We start from the raw sequence: 21,693 nt of genomic DNA on the forward strand, positions 1-21,693 counted from the left end.
TATTACTTTGTTAAATAAAGAATAAATTTATGGAATTCCAACACTAAAATGCAGGGTTTGATTCCCTGTGGTGGATAGAGTGCAATTAGTTCATTGTGCAGCTTTGTGCTATTAAAAAAACAAAAAAAAAAACTTATCATTTGCCCTTTAGTGTGTAAGCAGTAACTTTATGGACTTAGATCACCTAAACTTTTATGTCGTTTTACCCTAAACCAGTAAGTAGTAATTGAAGTATATTATGTCATTATGTCATTCCTTTTAGGTGCAAAACAAAGTTCTGTAGATGCCTTAGCTTTCGAAACACTCATACCCAAGTCAATAATTCAGCGATATGTCTCATTGTTATCAGAACATAGAAGAATTATCTTATGTGGTCCTAGTGGAACAGGCAAGACCTACCTTGCTCAGAAACTAGCTGAATTTCTTGTCTTTAGGTTAGTGTATAGTTTGATTAACTGGATAAGAAACTATTTTAGTATAAACTCGCATCATGTGAAATGTTTTAATTTTATAACAGTTTATATTTAAAGAAATAACCTCAAAGACTTGTGAACAAGTTTTATTTGTTTCTCTATTTCAATCAATGTCATTTGTTCTCCATTTAATACTTACTTGGGTAAAATTCCTCTCTACCTTGCAATACCTCCATCTTTAACATATGTTTTTGACATTTATTACTATTTGGTGAGTTAAATCATATTACGATTAATGAGTAAAGTCTTCAAAGAGCCCATATTTTACAGAAGAAGAAAAAAACTAGAAGTTTTGGTTATTCACAACTCTTTAGTTGTTAAGTGTTAGTCATTCTTTTGCTTGTTTTGTTATATTCTCTATGTATTTCTTCACTAGTTTAAAAAAACAACTTCAATTTTCATCATAGTGTTATTGTTTCTATTAGTGCTCAGTTTGTTGTAAAATAAGTAACAGATAATGTTTTGAACTCCCTCTAGGAGTGGTAAAGAGTTGAGTCCTGGTTCTGTAGCGACTTTCAGTGTAGATCACAAATCAGCCAAAGAACTTCGACAGTACTTGTCCAATGTTGCAGAACAATGTGAGAGCAGGTGAGGTTTAATATGCTTAGATAAAAAGTATAATTTCTTTTTAACTTTTATTAAGTTTCTAACCATAGTTTTAATTAATCAGTACTGTAATCAGTTGGTGTATTAGTTTACCTTTAAAACTTTCCTTAATCTTTAGATAAGTTCTTTCTAAAGGAAAATATATGAGATGTGTTTTTATTCAAATAATGTCTGAGCATGATCTAATGGCTACTGTGCATAATTGTGAATCTGATAGTCATGCTTTGTATTCTGATGCTGTAAAATAACAATTTTCATTTTGGTGCTGTGGATGCACAACAATAAGAATGGTATTAAAATGTTACTCTTAGGTTGAAGTAGCCCAGTAACAGTGCTACTTAGAAAAAGTCCTCAAAAGACCTACCTGTCATATTGTCCAGGTTATTGTGTATATTCTTTGTGACATTCTTGCTAATATTGTGTTTATCAAGCTATAATTTGATAGTGCTGTTGTTTTATTGCAGTATTAGTTATATAATGAGTGTGGCATTGATAAGTAATTCTTAGGGATTATTCGTTGCAGTAATGATGAGGCTTAGACTTCATTGTTATAGCAATGGGTGTTGTAGGCTAGCTGTTTTCCCTATAATCTGTCAGTTCAAAATAAGAGAGCTAGCAAAGATATCCCTGGTGTACCTTTATTGAACTATTCAAAGCAAACAAACAGTTATTGAAATGAAATAAGATTTTGTATTTCTTTGACAATATAGAAATTAAACTTTTGTCTCTTGTTATTTCTGATACTTAAGAACTTAACTATATCTCAAAGAAAAATTTGGTTTATATAATTAATACAATATTTTATTAATTGCAGCTTGAATTCAGATGAACATCAGACTGGTAAAAATAAGATTTGATATATGTTTAATGTGAGTTACATTGGTTATAGTAAGAGCATAAACTGCACAATATATCTAAAGAGCAATAATAAATACATATATAATTCATTTATTGTAGTAATGGTTCCGACCTTCCAACTGTGATAATTCTTGACAACCTACACCATGTTGGTTCACTGGGTGAAGTTTTCAATGGATTTCTTAGTGCCAAGTATCAGAACTGGTATGTTCTTCTACATGTCATTATCTTGACTTTTTCATGACAGTATTTTTAAAAAATCTCTGGATTATATCAACAAATTTACTTGATTTCTTGTTTTGACAGGGTTATTATATTAAAAGAATTAAAATAGCAGATAATTTTGTGTTGATAATATTAAATATTTGATCAGCCATGTAACAGTAATTTTTGCTAGTAATTACCATATTCATAGTTTTCTTTGCACAAATTATAATTATTATGTATAATGAATGTTTGAAGAGCAGAGATTTTGAGAGTTTTCTTTAAACCACAATTTTGCATATTAAAATTAGTTCTTACATATCTAACGAATGTTTGAATAAATATTTTTCACCTAAGCATTGTCCAATACACTGAAAGTAAATTTCCTGTAAAAATTGTGAACTGAGATCTTAAGAGTGTTCTCATGAAGTTTGTTATGCTGGCATCTTAAGAAATGGTGCATCTAATCAGTTATAGTAATGTGAGTATACCAATCTTTCTTTGAAATGACAAGCTTTGTGACTAAAACTAGTTTGATAGTGGCTTGTACAAGGCTTGATCTATGAAGGGTTTACATTTTTTTATACAAATGCCCCTCATTTCACTGTGAGTTAATTTGCTATTTTTTATTGCAAATAATTTTACTTCATTTATAAATAAGTACCTTAATTTTTAATTGTAGTCATCACATAGTGAGACACAATATTTCGTGATTGTTACTGTTGTGAATTGTAAACAAAAATTGTGCTTGAAGGCTTTCCTGTTTATGACATTGTTGAAATTCACTTGTAAAATTAAAGAATAAAGAAATGTTGTTACTTATTATGTGAATTTTTTTATAGCCCATATATTATTGGAACAATGAACCAAGCTACCTGCTCAACCACTAATCTTCAACTGCATCACAACTTTAGGTGAGAGCACCATTTCCTAAAATAAATACATTTGATAACTTCTTTAAATACTACTAGAAGTTTAAGAGTTTTTGTCCAGGATAATTTACAATTCTGTTATGATTTTGTGCTGTTGACTGCAGACAACAGACATGTTATGAGGTAATTCTGTTCCTCTAGATTTTGAGAGCTTATTTTCAGTTAAAGCTTCCAAATTCTGCATCTGTTTCTATTGTTTCTTTTTTTAGAATGAGAAACATTTTTATATTGTAAATACACTGATGGAGTCCAGATGAACTGTGTTGATTTTTCTAAACTATTTATGCATCAAATTGCTTGTGGGTCTATAACATACCTACACAAATTGCACTATACTCATGATGGTATATGGTTAACACAATATTGAATAGAATTTCAATAGTATTGATGGTATTCTTATTTTAAATAAACAGTGAGTGATTTCATCCAATTCTGTTTATTAGTACTTTAAAATGGGTGTTGTAATAGGCAAAAAGCTCCCTCACTCAAATAGTGATTGTTCAAAAATAATTTTAGGGGCAACAAAAATCTTTATGCCTTTGTGTGTTTCAGAAATTAATTTTTTCTGATTAATTTTTCTTCTGTTGGTTCAAGCATGTGTAAAAAATTTTTTTCCCCTGTTAGGTGGGTCCTATGTGCAAATCACATGGAACCAGTAAAAGGATTTTTGGGAAGATTCCTTCATAGGAAACTTGTAGAAATAGAAGTGAACAGTGGAACACGCAATCCAGATCTCATCAAAATCATTGATTGGATGCCTAAAGTGTGGACTCACCTCAACAAGTTTCTGGAAACTCATAGCTCTTCTGATGTTACCATTGGTAAGGATGATTCTAATGTTAGTTAATCATCAAAAAATGGAACCTAGTTTATGTCGATATATATTTGCTATAGAAGTATAATGTCTTCATGACTATTACATCTCTTCCCCACAGTTACAGTTGATACTTCAAAGTAGTTTGTCTCCTTCCATGATAAAGACAATTTTCTTTAATAATGTCTTTTATGTGAGTTCATGATTGTCCACCATCCTCCTGTACTTCATAATGTCATTTAAACATCTATCCAACACTTGTGCTCCTGTTGATATAATCAAATCTGTTTTATAGGATAATAATATTTTTACCTAATGTTGTTTATTTTATCAAATTGAGATGACTGTTCGTGTTCTCTCAACTTTATAGCCAGAAGGATTGATGTACAGTTCTTATATTTTCATGTTGAAAAGATTTGTGGTTGGTGTTAAACTTCAAAACTCAATTTCAACTATTTACAGTTTCTTTCATTGAGTTTTTTGGTACCAGTAAAATACAGTAAGAGTGGTGGAGAGTATTTTATTAATGTTTTTACTGATCTCTTTACTTGCCAATCTTCTATTCCCTCTCCCCTCGGTGTGGATTCCTGTACGTGGTGAGGGGACCTCCCAGGGAAGGTTCTGTTCTATCTGGTTACCTTCTCTGGGATCTAAACATCCACCCACGTGTTTGCCGTGCGTGGCGACCCGTGAAGGGGAGGAGAGGATCCTGGTGGTTGAGGGGTCCAACCCTAACACACCACTTTGGCCTCGAATTCCTGTAGACGGGCGGCCTTTGGGTGGCCCCCCTTGGGTCAATCGGCTGGTCCACTTGGGCTAGAGTCAACCAAGTACCAGTGTTGGAAGTTCTCAACGGGTGTTGTGGACATTGTGCCTGATGCTGGTGTTTGGGTATAGTGCTCACGAAACCCTGGCGTTGCTGCATTGTCCTTGCGTGACTTTGTAGTGCGTCCCCTTGTAGGGCTCCATGGTGGGTGGGGTCAGTGAGTACCGAAATTTTTTCTTTTTCCTATGGATCCTCTAAAAAATTTAAATAAAATTGTAAAAAAACAGTCAATGGGTAAGCGACCACGTCTTGAATACTCAGAACAGCAATCTTCAACATCAGTAACACACGTACCTCATTTTCTTATATTACATTCTCTTTTCGGAAAAACCTTTAGGGCAAATGTCCCCTTTTTTTATTCAAAAGGGACTAGAGGGACTTCCTGGCTCTCCAAAATCAGTAAAGAAACTTCGATCTGGTGACATATTGGTTGAAACATCCACATTCCAACACAGTGAACTCCTCTTGAATTCAAAGGCAATTGGGGATATACCTATTGAGGTTACACCCCATGCTACCTTGAATTCGTCATGGGGAGTTATTGTTGAAAGGGATTTGAAGAACGTTCCTGAGTCAGAGATTCTCGCTGGTCTCTCCACTCAAGGAGTTTCTGCAGTAAGGCGCATCTCCACTCGCAAAGATGGAATTACACTGCCAACAAATACCCTCGTTTTAACATTTACTTCACCACGTGCACCTGCCACCATTAAGGCAGGTTATCTCATTTGCAGGGTTCGGCCATACATACCAAACCCTCTTCGATGTTTCCAATGTCAGAGATTCGGCCACTCAAAGACATCCTGTCGTGGTTTCCTGACATGTGCTCGTTGTGGAGGCAAGGGGACCACGATGCCTATGACTGTGACATGAATCCACATTGCGTAAACTGCAATGGTTCTCACCCCTCTTACTTTCATTCTTGCCCAAAATGGTTGGAGGAAAAAGAGGTGCAGCGTTTGAAAACGACACATAACATTAGTTATCCTGAGGCTCGGAAATTACTGTCCACAACTCCATCTCGGACATATACTGCTGCACTTCATTCCACAACTACAGTGGGAGTGCAGACAGATCTCTCTGTGCCTCCAAGAGAATCGTTTTCAAAACAAATGAAAAGCCTTTTGACCTCCGTGGTTAAAAAGGTTGATGAATCGACTTCCACACCTATCTCTGTTCCTCCCATACCTTCCAACAAACCTCAAGATCCACGTCCTTCAGTTTCAAATACAGGCATTTCTTCTGATACATCTTTTTCTCCCACCACAAGAGACAAAACAATTATTCGTTCGCGTCCTCAGTCACTGGATTCCCCTTCCAATAACCAAAACCTGCCCACCTGACACAGAGCAGGATCCATGGAGGTTGATAGACCTCCTCCGACTAAAGACAGTAAAGAAAAAAGACGTGGTCATAAACCGAAGGGTTCTCCAGCCACTTCACCTACCCGTTCTTAAAAATGGCCACCTTGATACAATGGAACTGTCGAGGTTTACGTTCTAATCTGGATGATATCAAAACGCTGATTGCTTCCTACCATCCTGTTTGTCTTTCTTTACAAGAAACATTTCTCAAAACTGCTGATACTGTCTCCATTCGGCAGTTTTCTCTGTACAGAAATGACAGGTTGTGTGATGGTCGAGTACATGGATGGTTGGCACTGTTGGTTGATCAACACGTGCCCACCCTGTCTTTGTCACTCAACACACCCTTGGAGGCTGTAGCCATCCGTGTTTCCTTGGGTCATACCATCACTGTTTGTTCTCTGTACCTGTCCCCTGGAAAGACATATGATCAATCAGATCTTGATGCTCTTGTTGAACAGTTGCCGTCTCCATTTCTAGTCCTAGGGGATTTTAATGGACATCATCCCCTCTGGGGAAGTGCTATTATTGATGGGAGGGGCCGATCTGTAGAGCAGATGCTCTCTGATCACAATCTTTCTCTTTTCAATACTGGTTCTTCCACTTACTTTTATGCACCTAGTCAGTCCTTTACCGCTATTGATCTCTCGGTTTGCTCCCCTTCATTATTCTTCCATTTTTCATGGAGTGTTGACAGTAATCCACTAGGCAGTGATCATTTTCCGATCCTTTTGAGAGAGACTGGCCGTGGTCGATGCCACCCTACCAGCGTGCCCGGTGGAAGCTGGATCAGGCAGACTGGTCCACTTTCACTGCTCTCGCAGAACTTGATCCTGCCATCGTAAATCAGCCATCAATAGACAACTGTGTAGCAGTGGTAACTGACTGTATTACACATGCAGCTGCTCAGTGTATTCCTAAAACCTCGACATGTTTTCCACGATATCCTCGTCCGAGGTGGAATCCTGCTTGCCACTTAGCACGGAAGGCTCAAAAGCGGGCCTGGGATACTTTTCGTAGATATCCCACACTTTCAAACCGGGTTGCTTTCCAGCGGGCCGTGCACATGCTAGGTGGGTAAGGCGTCACAGCCAGAAGGAATCTTGGATTAAGTTCACAACCAGTATATCTTCTACCACCAGTTCCAAGATCATATGGGACAGGATTGAAAGGTTAATGGACACTACAATTCTATCCCCTCTCGATCTTACTCTCTTATGGTCAGGAGGTGACTGATGTTCGAACATCGCTAACACTCTAGGTGAAAGCTTTTGCGGGTATCTAGCACTTCTGCTTGTTCCTCCACCTTCCTGGCCATCAAGACTCGGGCAGAGCGATCACCTCTTTCCTTTCGAACTGACTGTTTCTTTGACTATAATTGTCCCTTTACCCTGGTGGAACTAAAAATGGCCCTTCATCGGTCTGCTAGTACGTCTGTTGGACCTGATGATATTCATTATGACATGCTGCACCATCTATCTCCTGCTTCTCTTGATGTCCTTCTGATTGTTTTCAACCGGATCTGGCAGGAGAATGTTTTTCCTGATGCCTGGTGCCAGGCTATTATTTTACCTTTCTCTAAGCCAGGGAAAGATCCCAAGATTCCTTCAAACTACCATCCAATTGCTTTGACGAGCTGTCTCTGTAAGACATTAGAAAGGATGGTTAATGCTCGTCTTGTTTGGTTCCTTGAATCAAACAACCTCCTCTCGCCCACCCAGTGTGGGTTCCAACGACAGCACTCCACCACATGTTTATTAAAAATTTTTTAATGGACAGGAGATTCCAAGTTCGTGTGGGTTCGACACTTTCCCGTTCTTTTGTACAGGAACTTGGAGTCCCTCAAGGCTGTGTATTGAGTGTTACACTCTTCAGTATAAAGATAAATGCTATCACTGAACAACTCCCTCTCACTGTTGCGAATGGGCTGTATGTCGACGACTTTCACATCTCATGTCAGTCATCAAACATGAGATATATTGAGCGGCAACTACAAACCGCCCTCAATTGTGTACGGAAGTGGACTCTGGCGAACGGCTTTAATTTCTCTCTCTCCAAAACTGTATGCCTGCACTTTTGCCGTCGACGGGTATTCACCCTGATCCTGAACTTCATATCGGTGAAGTTTTGCTGCCAGTGGTCCCGGAGACCAAGTTCTTGGGGCTTATCTTTGATCGTAAACTGACCTTTATACCACACTTAAAGCAGCTTCGGGTCAAATGCACAAGAGCACTGAACATCCTCCGTGTTCTCTCTTCTACCAGTTGGGGGGCAGATCGCTGTTCAATGTTAAAGGTATATCGTGCTCTTATTAGATCGAAACTCGATTATGGATCAGTGGTCTATGGCTCTGCCAGACCCCGACCTTAAAGATGCTGGACCCGTTCATCACCAGGACTTCGACTTTGCACTGGGGCTTTCCGTACCTCTCCAGTTCAAAGTATATACATTGAATCTCATGAACCTTCTCTACACCTTCGCCGTTTGCAACTATCTTTACAATATACTTCGAAACTTCATTCCTTACCAAAGCATCCCACCTGGAAATGTGTTTTCCTTCCTTGGTGGGCAGTACTTTTTCAGAACAGACAATCTGTCATTGCTCCGTTTGGCCTTCACATCCGGGAGCAGTTGGATAAATTGGGTCTGTCCTTGGATAACATTGCAGATTCCACAGGTCGGCCCATCCCACCATGGCTTATTACAGCCCCCAAATGTGACCTTTCTTTCAGTCACCTAAAAAAGGCAGATACTCCAGATTGGAAGTACCGTCTTTTATTCAATGAATATCTTTCAAACAATCATTCAGTTCCCATTTATACAGATGGTTCCAAATCAGGTAATTCAGTGGGCTCTGCTATGGTTTGCAGTAGTTGCGTGCAGAATCCCTTCTACAGCTTCTGTGTTCACTGCTGAACTGTATGGCATATCTCTTGCCCTGGATCATATTGCAGCTGAGCAGTACTCCAACTGCACTATTTATAGTGATTCGCTTAGTTCTATACTTGCCTTGGAATCGCTACACGTTAGCTCACATCCTATTCTCGCTGATATTCGAAACCGACTGGCCCATTTCTCATTAGCAGCTACTTCAATCCAGTTTTTCTGGATACCAGGCCATGTTTGTATTCGTGGGAACGAGCTTGCAGACATGGCAGCTAAATATGTCTGTTTCAGCACCATCACTCCTATGCCTATTCCGTACATGGACTATGGTGTTGTCTTCAAGGCTCGGCTCCGTGCCAGCTGGCAGTCCACTTGGAATGAGCAACGTGACAACAAACTTTTCAAATCAAACCCAAAATTGGACTTTGGCCATCTAGCTTCCATAAAATTCGGAAGGAGGAAGTTGTTCTCACTAGGTTACGCATTGGTCACAGTTTTTTAACTCATCATTTTCTTTTATCTGGAACTGATGCACCAATGTGTAGTTTGTGTAACACTCAAATCACTATCAGCCACGTTTTACTTTCTTGCCATCGTTACAATTCTCAACGACGGCAATATTTTAAACATATTTTTTCCCAGGGTCAATCTGTAACATTGGACAGAGTTATTGGTGATGGTGACTCTGTCCACCTTGATAATGTTTTTAATTTTTTAATGGCCATTAACCTTTTTAATCTCATTTAAGTGTTGCATATTTATTCATTACACCTTTTTAATTGTGGTTCCTTTTTTACAGTTTTAATCTCTCTCCTTCAATTTGACATTGGACAATGGCCAGAACATTAAATAACTCGGCACCAGGACTGGAAAGGCCAACTTCAGGTGACTAACGCTCCTGTTTGAACTATCCGTTTAAACTACTCGTTAGTCATCCTGGCGAGTTGTTATTATACTTTTGCTGCATATCATTTCACACTTTTACTACTTAACTTTTTAGTACTGGCCATATTGACTCATAACCCGGAACCAGGACTGGAAAGACCAACTTCAGGTGACTGACGTTGGTTCTTGTACTTACCTGTTAGTCTTCCTGGCGGGTTACGATCATTACCATTCTGCTACAGGTAGTTCTTTACAACTTTGTTGACTGGATGTCAACATTGGTTTTTACGCCATTTTCTGTTTTAATTGCCGTTTTGCTTTCATCTTCAATTACTTTTACAAATTTTACTCCATTTACTTGACTTTATCTTTTTACTGGACATTTGGCTACTCATTATTACGATTTTGCAGAGTGTCTTTTAAAACTTTTATTCTTTTACATTTTGATAATAGCTGCTATGACACATAACCCGGAACCAGGACTGGAAAGGCCAACTTCAGGTGATTGATGGTGGTTCTTGAACTTACCTGTTAATCTTCCTGGCGGGTTATGATCATTACCTTTTTTTGCTAGAGTAAATACCTTACAACTTCTTATACTCTGCCTTCTATCTTAACATTGTAGACTAGGTGTCAACATTGGTTTTATACTTTTTTGTTTTACCTTCATTTCCATTTATGTCTATTACTACATTTATTTTTTTTTTTTTTACATTTTTACCGAATGTCTGGCGCTGATAGCCTCGCTGCTTTGTGCCATAAAACACTAAATCAATCAATCAATCAATCTATTCCCTCATGTATATGTTTTATTCATCTGTTCAAACCATTTCTTTAAACCTAAAAGAAAATGTATTTGACATGTTTTCAAGGAAAAAATTAATCTATTGTGTGAATTTAAAAAGTTTGTTATATTATTGTGTATCAAAATTTTATTCAATATTTTTTTAGGTCCAAGATTATTTCTGTCATGCCCAATAAATGTCGCTAGTTCCCAGGTTTGGTTTACAGACTTATGGAATTACAGCATTGTACCATACCTAATGGAAGCTGTACGAGAAGGATTGCAGGTAAACTAAATATATGACTACATGGTGGTTTTAAGTAGCTTAATAATAATTATGATTTTTTTATTTACACTTAGGCTTCTCAATAATTTTAAAATGGACAAAAGAAAGAATTCAGTGTATGAACTATTATTTATGTTAAAAGTGTGTCATAATGCTCTCAAATATGTATTTTATAACTTTTTGGACATAGCTTTATGGTCGTAGATCTCCATGGGAAGATCCAACTGAATGGGTCCAAGAGTCATACCCATGGCTTTCAATAGGTGAACCAGACTGGCCTCCACTACTCAGACTTCGTCCTGAAGATGTTGGTTATGAGGGTTATCCTATTCCTAGTGTAGGAACCAAAAAAATGCCTACGTCACACAGCGAGGTGGAAGCAGACCCTCTGGTGAGTTTTCAGAGACTTGTAAAAGCACTGTGTGGTTAGTTACTTTATCCCTCAAAGGAATTACTTTAAGAATGTGTTCAAATGTAATATTCAGCTGTACTATATGCAATATACAAAATAGTTCTCTTGTTGGTTTGTACTAAATTTCTTCCACAATTACAAGAGAACTATTTGCTCTAATTTAGCAATGAAAGATGAGAGGGAAAGCAGCTATTAATCATCACCCATTACCAATTCTTGAGCTATTGTTTTACCAATGAATAGAGGAATTGACCATAACATTATAACTCCCCTATGTCTCTCTGGTTGGATGGGGATTCATACCCACAAATTGAAATTTGAGGGCTCTAACCACCTAGCCATGCCAGGCCCAAGTCTTTTGTTAAACTTTATTTGGTATGTTCAAATTGTTTAATTACCATTATATCATATTTTTGTTGTAATTACAAATGTTGTTTGTTTTATACCTTTATATTACAAGTGATGGAATTTTAAAGTTTCTGAAACATTTAATAAATGCTTCCTGTTATTATGGTCACGAGTTGCCTTTTTATTACACTGTATTTATAAATACTGTTGAAAACTAATTAGTTGTAAATTGTTTCTCTGCAATAATAAGATACAAGCAATCCTGAAATTAACCTGCAGTTGAGACAAGAAGAAATACACTGTTACTGTATATCTATATTATATAATATTTAAAAAAGGTACCCAGCAATGTTAGTATTAGGCCCATAGGTTGCCTCTTTCCACCATTTTGAACCATGCCACACAAACATTTTAGCTAATGTAAAGATACCGTACTAAACATGGGATTAAATGTCTTTTTCAATTGGTCTAGGCCAAGCTGAGTCCATATTTGCAGTGTGAAGTAAAATTAAAATGGCTTCCAAACTCAAACTGTTGATTAGAGAGTAGAACTTGTACAGTTTATTTAGTGTGACAATGACCATGTTTGTCACATGAGTGATATTCTTTGTGGCTTTGCTTATTATTAGTTTATTTAGTTCATGTTCTTATCCTGTTTAGCTGAACATGCTTATGAGACTTCAGGAAGCAGCAAGCTACTCCAATCCTCATAACAATGACACTGAAGGAACGGATGTAGACAGTAGTAGACTTTGTACTGAAGACCTTTTAAATACAGGACTTGAATCCACATTGTGATATCTTATGTTATCAAGAAAGTAACATGACCACCTCATGGTTAATGTGCTGTCTCTGTTGGTCAGTTTTACTCCTTTCTATGTCTAGCAATTTGTAGTTGAATATTTAGCCTGTAAAACCAGTTATGTCAAAGTAGAACAATGTGAAAACAGATTGTTGAATGTGAAACATTATAAAAATTATGTTATAAAAAGATATCCATAATATCCAATCACCATTACTAATTTTTTAACTTAATATCTTTTGTTCTGTAAAATTATTTAAAACTTCTTTTTGACATGTTAGGAATGCAAGCAGTCCAAACTATTTTCATTTTTTTTAATTTTCTCTTGCATTTTCACCCAATTTTTGAAGTTAAACATCACAATAATCAAACTTACCTGATCTAAGGATTAGACATTGTATTTGAAAGATGCAAATAAAGTAAAGCAATCTGTATGTTATTAAGAGTTTGAGCAACAGTCACTTCAAAGAAAAATATTGTATTTGTATTAATTAAATGTTGCAGAAGTTTATTTGAAATTTCGTTAATGTGAATGTTTGCATGAATTGTTACAATTATTTTAGCATCCATATTTGAATGATAGAATCATTTTATATGGGAAAAGTTTTCACATACAATTTGTATTTACTGACATTTGCTGGGTTTTTTCTTACAATTTTACTTGAATTTTGAAACCTTTATTGGGAAAATACAAAATGGTGCTCTAATAAGAAAGAAATACTAAACATCTTAATAATAAAATAAAAAATCATTGCTGTGTTAGTGTTATGCAAAAAAACATCTTCCCTATTTGTTTGTTTATTGTCCTTCTGGCAGTTTTTCTTATGAAGAAGAAAATGTCATAAATACACTGAAGATGATAAAAACACAAGTTTTTAAACAAAGGAATTTTACCATTCCTTCAGTGGTTATCAGTTGTAAAATCTTGACTATAAATGAAAATGTATATCAAAAATTAATTTCAAAACAAACGGTTTTGTTATATGGAAGAATTTTATAAAAAAATGGATAGTAATTGTTTTGCATGTGTGTATAATATTGTAATAAAAGGTATAACAAAATGTCATTGTATGAATGTCAATCAGTTAGTTTAGTATGTTTTGTAAAATACAGAGTCAATAAACATTTTTATTAAAAGGGATATAATTCATATAGAATAGGCAATTATATCCAAATATCTTTATTTTACATAGAACGGATTTGTTAAAAAATAAAATTATTTACATTTTATTACTGAACAGTCTTGTGTATGGTTTGTAAAGTTGGTTAGATTTTCATATATACAAGTAAGGAGTGGAAGAAGTTAGCCTTTTCTCACTGAGAATTTTATATTGAAACTAATTTCAGAAAAATTTGTGAAATAAATACTCGGAAAGAATAAATTATAAACTGTTAATTATGACAGTTCACATTGCATACAAATAAAATTAAATCAGAAATTTAAGAACAACTACAGAACTTAGTGGATGTGTGGTTCTGTCTACTGGAAAGAAATGCTAAATTTCTCCTACTCATGTGCTTTCAGTTTATAACTCAAGTTTTATGAACTTGGGTAGTGTGATATTGTAATATTCTAGCTTAGAAAAGTTTTCATATGATATTCTTTAACATTGTTCTTCCTTAAAAAAACTTGCACAATTTTTTCTGTCTGTGACAACTTGCCTTACTTTGTGTTTATGTATAAAGCTTTGATTGTGGAAAACCAAAAAGACATATCAAAGTATATTTGTTGGGGTGAAAATCTTAGAACATTATCAACGTTTTTTTTTACAGTGTTTAAATATGGATAACATTATGTAGAGATTAGTGATTTAAAATGTTGAAAACAGGACATCTCAAGCCTGTCATTGTACAGTTACAGCAGTACAACCTGGTGAAAAATGGTGTTTAAAAAAAATGTAGTAACATTATGATCACACTTAAGTAAGGTTGTTAAGAAACACCATTACTATTGTTTTAGAGAAAACAATTAAGAGGTATTTTAATAAACTTCATAGTTATTTGATGGGCACTTTATAACACTAGCAATTGTGTTAATGTGACAAATTAATATTGTTTAAACAAACTTGCAATTTTGTGTTCTTCAAAGAACAACATGCTCTGTGAATATTTTTTAGTATTTACCAAAACTAAATCAAAACCTTACAAAAAGTGCAATGAAAACAAATGGGTAATAAACTAATTGTAACATACTTGTTCATTTTTTACTTGCATTTTGTTTTGTTTTTCAAGTTAAATGATGCAATGTTAAGCATGTGCTGGGTGATTTGATTTATCCATTTTGCACAATGCACCTTAAAATATTTATCTTTTACAATCTTTCAAGTATTTTCTTATGAAATAGGTTACTTGCTTACTTCTAGGCATTTCCACACTTTCTCTTTCAGTAACTTAAATAGTAATTATTAATGATTTTCAAATAAAAAAGTTACATTAAATAAGTCAATTCTGCTTATAAGAGAAATTGTTTTTGTTTTTAATTTTGAGACTAATGGGTTTTGAGGCTTTTTTACAAGTTGATTATTTGTTGTTTTTTGTAATAGCTTATAACAACAATGGTTGTTTGAAATGTTTTAGTATTTAACTGGGTAAATGAATAGCCTAAGCATCACATTATTAATTATAATTTTAGAATCATCCTCTCCCACTCCTTTTCAATTAATATATAAACCCACAATTCCAAACTTTCTGGCTCACCCACATGTATTCCAAATGAGCCCTACAAATCATATTAAAGGTAAGCCATATAACATCAGTTTTGAAGTGCCATTTCTTCTTCTCATGAGACTTGGCAACATTGTAGAATATACATATGGAAACATTAATGTCACAAAAAAAACAAAGATCGGATGAAAAATTAAATGAGCAAAGTAACTATATGTATTAAAGGAATTATAAATACATATGATGAAAAAGTTTGTGTTGCCTGCATATGGAAAAAGTGTTATATTTAAAAAGGGAAATGCCTGAAATCTAACATTAAAAAAGGTCAATGGTCATTGTGTGTACTTGCAACTTGTACGTAATGAAGAGCCAAACGTATCAATGGGAAAGCTTTGACCTGTATAAATGTTTCTTTTAAAGTAGTTATGGAAATTGTTACTAATGTTCCACTTCAGATATCTACAGTAACCATGTAATTAATAATGTACTAAAGTTTCTAATGGCAAATAGCAGTCTAAAGTACACATAATTACATTTTGTAAGCTTCTTTCTTCCCTATATTATACAGAATGTTTAAACTAGATGTAAATAAAGAAAATATTGGAGTCAAGCCAAAGATGTTGTCAGTTAAAATATGTACAACTAAGTTACTATCAATAGTTTTAAGAACATACATATCTGTAGAAAATGTACTCTTAATGAGATGTTTACTGTGAAGGTCTTGGCTTGGTATATAATAAGCTAGGAACATTATGCTACACCATAAAGTTTTAAATATGATAATTGTGCAAATATGCACCCATAATTTGTTGTGCTGGAGTTCTGTTATTTTTGTGTATGGTGTAAATATCTTGTACTATTTTGTAAATAAACTAGAACTGTTTTTAAAAGTGGCTTAAGGTTTTTTTTTATCTTAGTTTTAATCAATTGTTACAGCAAAAGTTCCAGATAAATTATCAACGAGAAGTCAGTTTTATATTAAAGGTCAGGAACATTCCAGCAGGTACTGAGACACAGGCTTCAAGGGATATTACTTTTTCAAAATTTGTAAGGATAAAAAAAAAAAATCTTCATTAAATATTCCTTGTTTTAACTTGGAATGGTGAAATGAAGTAATGGTGGCTCAGATATTCATTAGAAAAATATTGAAATAAATCTTGTATACTATATACAGTAAATTTGATTTTTTTATCAGTACATAATAAAAATGTTTGACCTGTGTTATTCCAAGTTAAATGTAAAATAATATACTTAACACTCATAATATGATAAAGAAAAAAAAAAAAGACTTAGCTAGTATTCAAAATGTTTATTAAAGAGATTTTTTTAATACCTGTTCAATTGTTTGCTTAAAAACCTAATAAAAATAAGTGTGTATTAAATATAAAATACTTGAAATAATATACTGTCATGGCATTATAGTTTTGTACAGACATTCATTCAACATAAAGTACTTGTCATAAGCCATTATCCATCGCTAAGAGTGGTTTCAATCAATCTAGCCAGATCTTTTCCCTGATTTTGTCATGACAATAACTGCCCATCATTTTGGTTTATAAATTTTACAAGCTAACTTCTTTTACATCTTTACAATCATTGCACATATGATGCACTTTAGATTCCTGCAATAAATCTAAACTTTACACAGAATAACATAAAACCAAAGCATTCTCTATTTAAGAATGGAATTACACCTCAAAACAATACAAAGTAAACCAAATTTCAATTAAAAACAAATCTAAATTAATGTGTTTGCTTAAAAAATGTTAATAAAAGCTAAATTAAAAAAACTGAATAATAAAAAGTAAAATATTTGTTTCAGAACTTTCATACAAAACTACAAAAAAAGGTTATCTACATACACCTTAATTTTGTACTAATAGACCAGAAGGAAGGCAGTTAATCAATGACAACCATTGCCAACTCTATTCTGATAAGAGGGTTTTACCTTCACTTTTATGGTGCACCAATGGTTCCAGAGATGCCAACCATTATGATTTGAGCTTAATCATTATGATTTTGGTGTATACATTACGACTATATGCTCATACAGACAAATATTATGACTTGTTGCAACTCCCAAATTATTATATATCATATAGGCTTACACAACAAAGTGATAAATTGTTCCCCCAGGGCTTGAAAGGGGTGAAAAGAAAATTTCTAGCGAGATACAAATAAATATTGATAATAAATAAAAGACACAGTCCAAATGGCTACTTGCGATAATCATATTTGCGCTTGAAATAATAAAAAATATTTGTATCTCCGACATGTCTACCAATAGTTTGAGTGCGGTGCAGGAAATCCATAATTATGTCATCAGTGATTGTCAGCCAATCAGTGCTCACGTAGATGGGTGTTTCTGGTTTTCTAAGCAGCATAGAAACACCAATGCGATCGTTCACAAGATGGAAAAAAAGAGGCCTCATTCACCAGATTGTCTTGTTTCTGGCAAATCTAAAAGGACTAAAACTGTGAATAAAAAATTTAGGAAAGAGTATAGTGCAAAATATCTGGTCATTGCATCAAAAGTCAGTCACGTGTTTTGTACAGTTTGTCACATTGATTTTTCTGTGGCGCATGGCAGATAAACGATTGTTCCAGACATACAAAATTGGCATCTCATCAACAAAAGGCTGAGGCAAAGACAAAAACGATGTAGATCACGACATTTATGAGTAAGAATTCAGAATATGAAACCATAAATACAGAAGTAATGTTCACGCAATTCACCATTACTCATAATTTAACACCTAGCTGTAGCCGATCATGCAGGACATCTCTTCAGAAAAATGTTCCCAGACTCTGATATAGCAAAAAAATATGGCTGTGCTAGAACCAAAACTACAGTCATTGTACAAGTATTGGGCTGTGTAGATGACAAAATGATTTCATGCATACTTACTAACAGTGATTACAGTTTAGCCACAGATGGATCCATAGACATGGATGACTCAAAACTGTATCCAGTGGTTGTACGATATCCTGACCCTTTGCTTGGAAAATTGTTTGTTCTTTTTTTTGACAATGATGGAATGGAAAGAAGCTTCAACGGGAGAGAATATTTTCAAGCTTTTGGACCACGAACTGACAAAGAGGAAAATTCCATTGGAAAACTGTCTTAGTTTTTCTTCAGACAATGCCTCAGTTATGTTTGGTATAGGTAAAGGTGTGATGGGACACATCTCAAGACGACAGCCTAGCATTTACTTCATGGGCTATGCCTGTCACCTCATGAATATTGCTGCCCAGAAAGCTTCCAGAGAACTGCCCTGCTCAGTTTCTCATATATTGATAGATATCTACTATTTTCTGGACAATAGTACTAGCAAAAAACAACATTTCAAAGAGTTTCAAGGATTGTATGACCAAGAAACAAGAAAAGTTCTACAACTTGTTAACACTTGGGGTGTGCCTCAACAGAATATTGGACATGTGGAAGCCATTGAAGAAGTATTTTCACTGTGAAAAGGAAAAATTACATTCAAAAGGATCTAAATGTGCAGCTCAGTCAGGCAGCAAGATTTTAAGTCAGGATATCCTCTCAGCCACACAAGGACACAAGACAACAGTCTCCAAAAGCAGACAAAGAAACATTTGATATAACTCAATATATGTTCAGGCAGTCTGACCTTGAACTAAAGAAGAGACAATCAGTGAAAAAAGAAGAAAACGAAAGCTAGCAAGGAAGTAACCAAGAAACGTTATGCACAGAGAAAGTTAGATAAGTTAACAGTTTTCTTGGACAACAAAATTAACTTGTTATTTTGTCTTTTTTCTTCAGTCTGCAATTCCTCTATTTGAGCAAGCCAATTTGATATTGCAAAGAGAAGAACCTTGCATACACATTATGCATAGAATACTGATTACACAAGTTAAAAATATACTTGTCAGATACATCAAGCCAGAATATCTTGAAGGCAACATCACTGAACTTGACTACAACAATGAATCCTTACACAAATCTGATGAGGCAGTTTCTATTGGAAATGCTGCCAAGGAATACATTGTTAAATATGAAAAGGACCTGGACCTGATCAGCTTCTACACCAGTGTCAAGAAATACTATACTGCAGCTACAAATTACATGATGAAACATTTCCCTCTAAATGATGAACTTCTGGATTCACACAGAGGTTGCTGATTCAAAACTGAGAGTCAGCAAAGATTTCTATTCTCTATGCTTCTTCACAGACAGGTATCTTGTCCTTGTCAATACACATGAGCACAACACTATTGACAAGTTGGAAGGGCAATATTTGAATTATGAAATTGATACTTTCTTAGAAACTCTCCTTCAGTTGAATGTTGACAAGTTTTGGGTTCAGCTGTCTACAGTTAAGGATGGAAATGGCAACCAGAAGTATGACATTCTGTGTAGGGTTATGCTTGGAATTCTTACAATCTTCCATTCTAATGCTGACAGTGAAAGTATATTTAATTTAGTGACTGAAAACAAAAGCAAGTTCAGACCAAACTTGAGCACCTCAGTTTTGAGCAGTATTATAACACACAAGATGTGTATGCAGTCAAATGGACAATGTTCTTGTAACTCCCAACCATCCAGATACATTCTCATGAAAGCAAAGGCTGCAACAGCTGCAAAACTAGTACAATAAGTGTCATAAACATGATATAAACTAGTCCTTACACAAAGGCTTTTTCTGCTTACTGTTTGTGCATGTTCAATCTTGTTTTATCAGTATGTTTGTTATTCTGAACGAAATAAAATACATAATTTCAAAAGAATTTTTTTTAAATTTATTTATTGAATACACAAAACACAGTCATAAATGAGCAATCTATAGCAGTAATAATTAATAATAGTTATAATAATAACATAATAATAAACAGCTTAGAGATGTTGGTCAGGCTTAGTAGCCACAAATGATAAAGGGGTCTGTCTACAATCATTATGCTCAGTCATTTGAAATAGTTGGCATCTCTGTGGTTCTACAGTAAGGAGTTTTTGGAGCAATAAAATGTAAGCCTAACACTCACAGTTCAAGCATACTAATTACTGAGCCATGCTCTCCCTTTCCTCCCAAAAATAATACATACACGTAAATTGAAAGTGGTATTTTTAAGAGTCCAGATATTATCATCCCTATTTTATCTCTTTTAATACCTACCATTGTCACATAAAAATATTCCATTTAGTCTACAACAGCATCATACAGATTTTAAGTAACTAAAAAACAGATAAGTAAAAAAAAATTACTTTAGACACAAATCATTCAAAGGGCTTTGTATGCAATAGCCCCAAAATTTCCATTTAGAAATAAAATGTTCAAACAGATGTGTATGCATGTGTTAACTGACTGATAGTGTTTCATAAGCTGGTCATTAAAAATGATCAAGCACATATTTTAAATAAACATTATACTTCTCAAATATTCAAATCAGCAATAATTTTTTGTCCTATATTTACTGCTAATAGATAACCAAAAACTATGAATTTATGAGATAAGCATATTAACAGTGCTTCCATCCAGAATTTGAGCTGTATGGCAGACCTTAATATATAACATCGTTCTGGAATTAGTTAAAACCCTGTTGTTAGGGTTTTCTGGTTGAACTAAAATTACACAGAGCTTTATGAAAAATTTGCAGATTTAGTTATGCTATTGCAAGTTTATGACTCTCCATGGTATGCTCTAGTAAACTTAGTCTTTTTGGTGAATGTCAGTCTTAGAAGATGTACCCACAGTGTTGTTGACTTACCCTCTTCACAAAGATCAAGCATAGTTTGTTGTGTTCTTGGCTATGTATTCACATTCTTCTTTGTTTTCAGAGTAGATACAAAGGCCTTGACTTTGGAATCAGTAGGATAATTCTCATCACCTTGATCAATGGTAATGTACTGCTTTCAGTGCAGCTGGACAGATCATACTGTAGATTATGGCTGAAACCCAGACTTCAATTAACAGAAGTGTCATCTAGCTGTTTAAAAAGCTTGTTCTTCAATCTTCTTTCACTTCTTCGAATGTCATTGGCAAACATAACAGTGTAACTTTTCTCTGAATACATTTCTCTGATAGAGCTTGTTGCACACTACTGCCAAACGAGAATAGTTTTGTATCAAATTTGCCACATCACTTCCAATCACATTCATAAGACCATATGGGAGTAATATGGTATATTGTTTAATACAGTCATGCACAATGAGAGCAATGAACTGTTCTTGTTAATGGCACAGCAGTATGTCTGAAGACTTACAATGCTAAAATTTGGATTTCAATACCAATGTTGGGCAGAGTACAGAGAGCTCACCGTTTAGCTTTATGCTTAATTACAAACAACTGTTCTTGTTAAGAGCACTGAAACTTTATGCCTTCCATCCAAAATTCTTCATCTGGAAAGTCTGATGTCCCTGTGGATTCCATACCAAAGTACTACTGAATTGAATAGACATTGTTCCTGTGACCTGTTGGAGTACTAAACAATGCCTTTCTTTCACATTTGAGGCTTTGGATAATCTGCATTGCTTCTTCAGTGTCACGAAAAGTATTGCTAGATATATGATCTTCATCACTCTTCAGCAGGATA

General features: G+C 34.8%; 2 protein-coding genes across 2 annotated transcripts in view; both read left to right on the forward strand.

Moving 5' to 3' along the window:
• Positions 1-399, forward strand: part of LOC143222893 (uncharacterized) — a 198,753-nt gene extending 198,354 nt beyond the window's left edge. Inside the window, exon 27 of the mRNA XM_076450040.1 lies at positions 263-399. The gene's annotated coding sequence lies outside the window, so the exon portion shown is untranslated. The remainder of the gene's footprint in view (positions 1-262) is intronic.
• Positions 247-12,473, forward strand: LOC143233121 (neuron navigator 2-like). Its single transcript, XM_076469055.1, has 8 exons — positions 247-434; positions 951-1,061; positions 2,037-2,141; positions 2,984-3,055; positions 3,698-3,894; positions 10,797-10,915; positions 11,106-11,306; positions 12,336-12,473. Exons 1-8 carry the CDS (start codon positions 247-249, stop codon positions 12,471-12,473), a joined length of 1,131 nt encoding a protein of 376 aa, XP_076325170.1.
• The last annotated feature ends 9,220 nt before the right edge of the window (positions 12,474-21,693 follow it).

Source organism: Tachypleus tridentatus, chromosome 1, assembly GCF_004210375.1.
Source record: "Tachypleus tridentatus isolate NWPU-2018 chromosome 1, ASM421037v1, whole genome shotgun sequence".
Lineage (NCBI taxonomy): Eukaryota > Metazoa > Arthropoda > Merostomata > Xiphosura > Limulidae > Tachypleus > Tachypleus tridentatus.

Bases quoted from the DNA above. Each gene is read 5' to 3' on its own strand.
- LOC143233121 (XM_076469055.1), top strand. From the start codon at position 247: ATGTCATTCCTTTTAGGTGCAAAACAAAGTTCTGTAGATGCCTTAGCT. The intron at 435-950 runs GTTAGTGTATAG...AACTCCCTCTAG, and splicing joins GCTGAATTTCTTGTCTTTAG to GAGTGGTAAAGAGTTGAGTC. The intron at 10,916-11,105 runs GTAAACTAAATA...TTTTGGACATAG, and splicing joins CTGTACGAGAAGGATTGCAG to CTTTATGGTCGTAGATCTCC.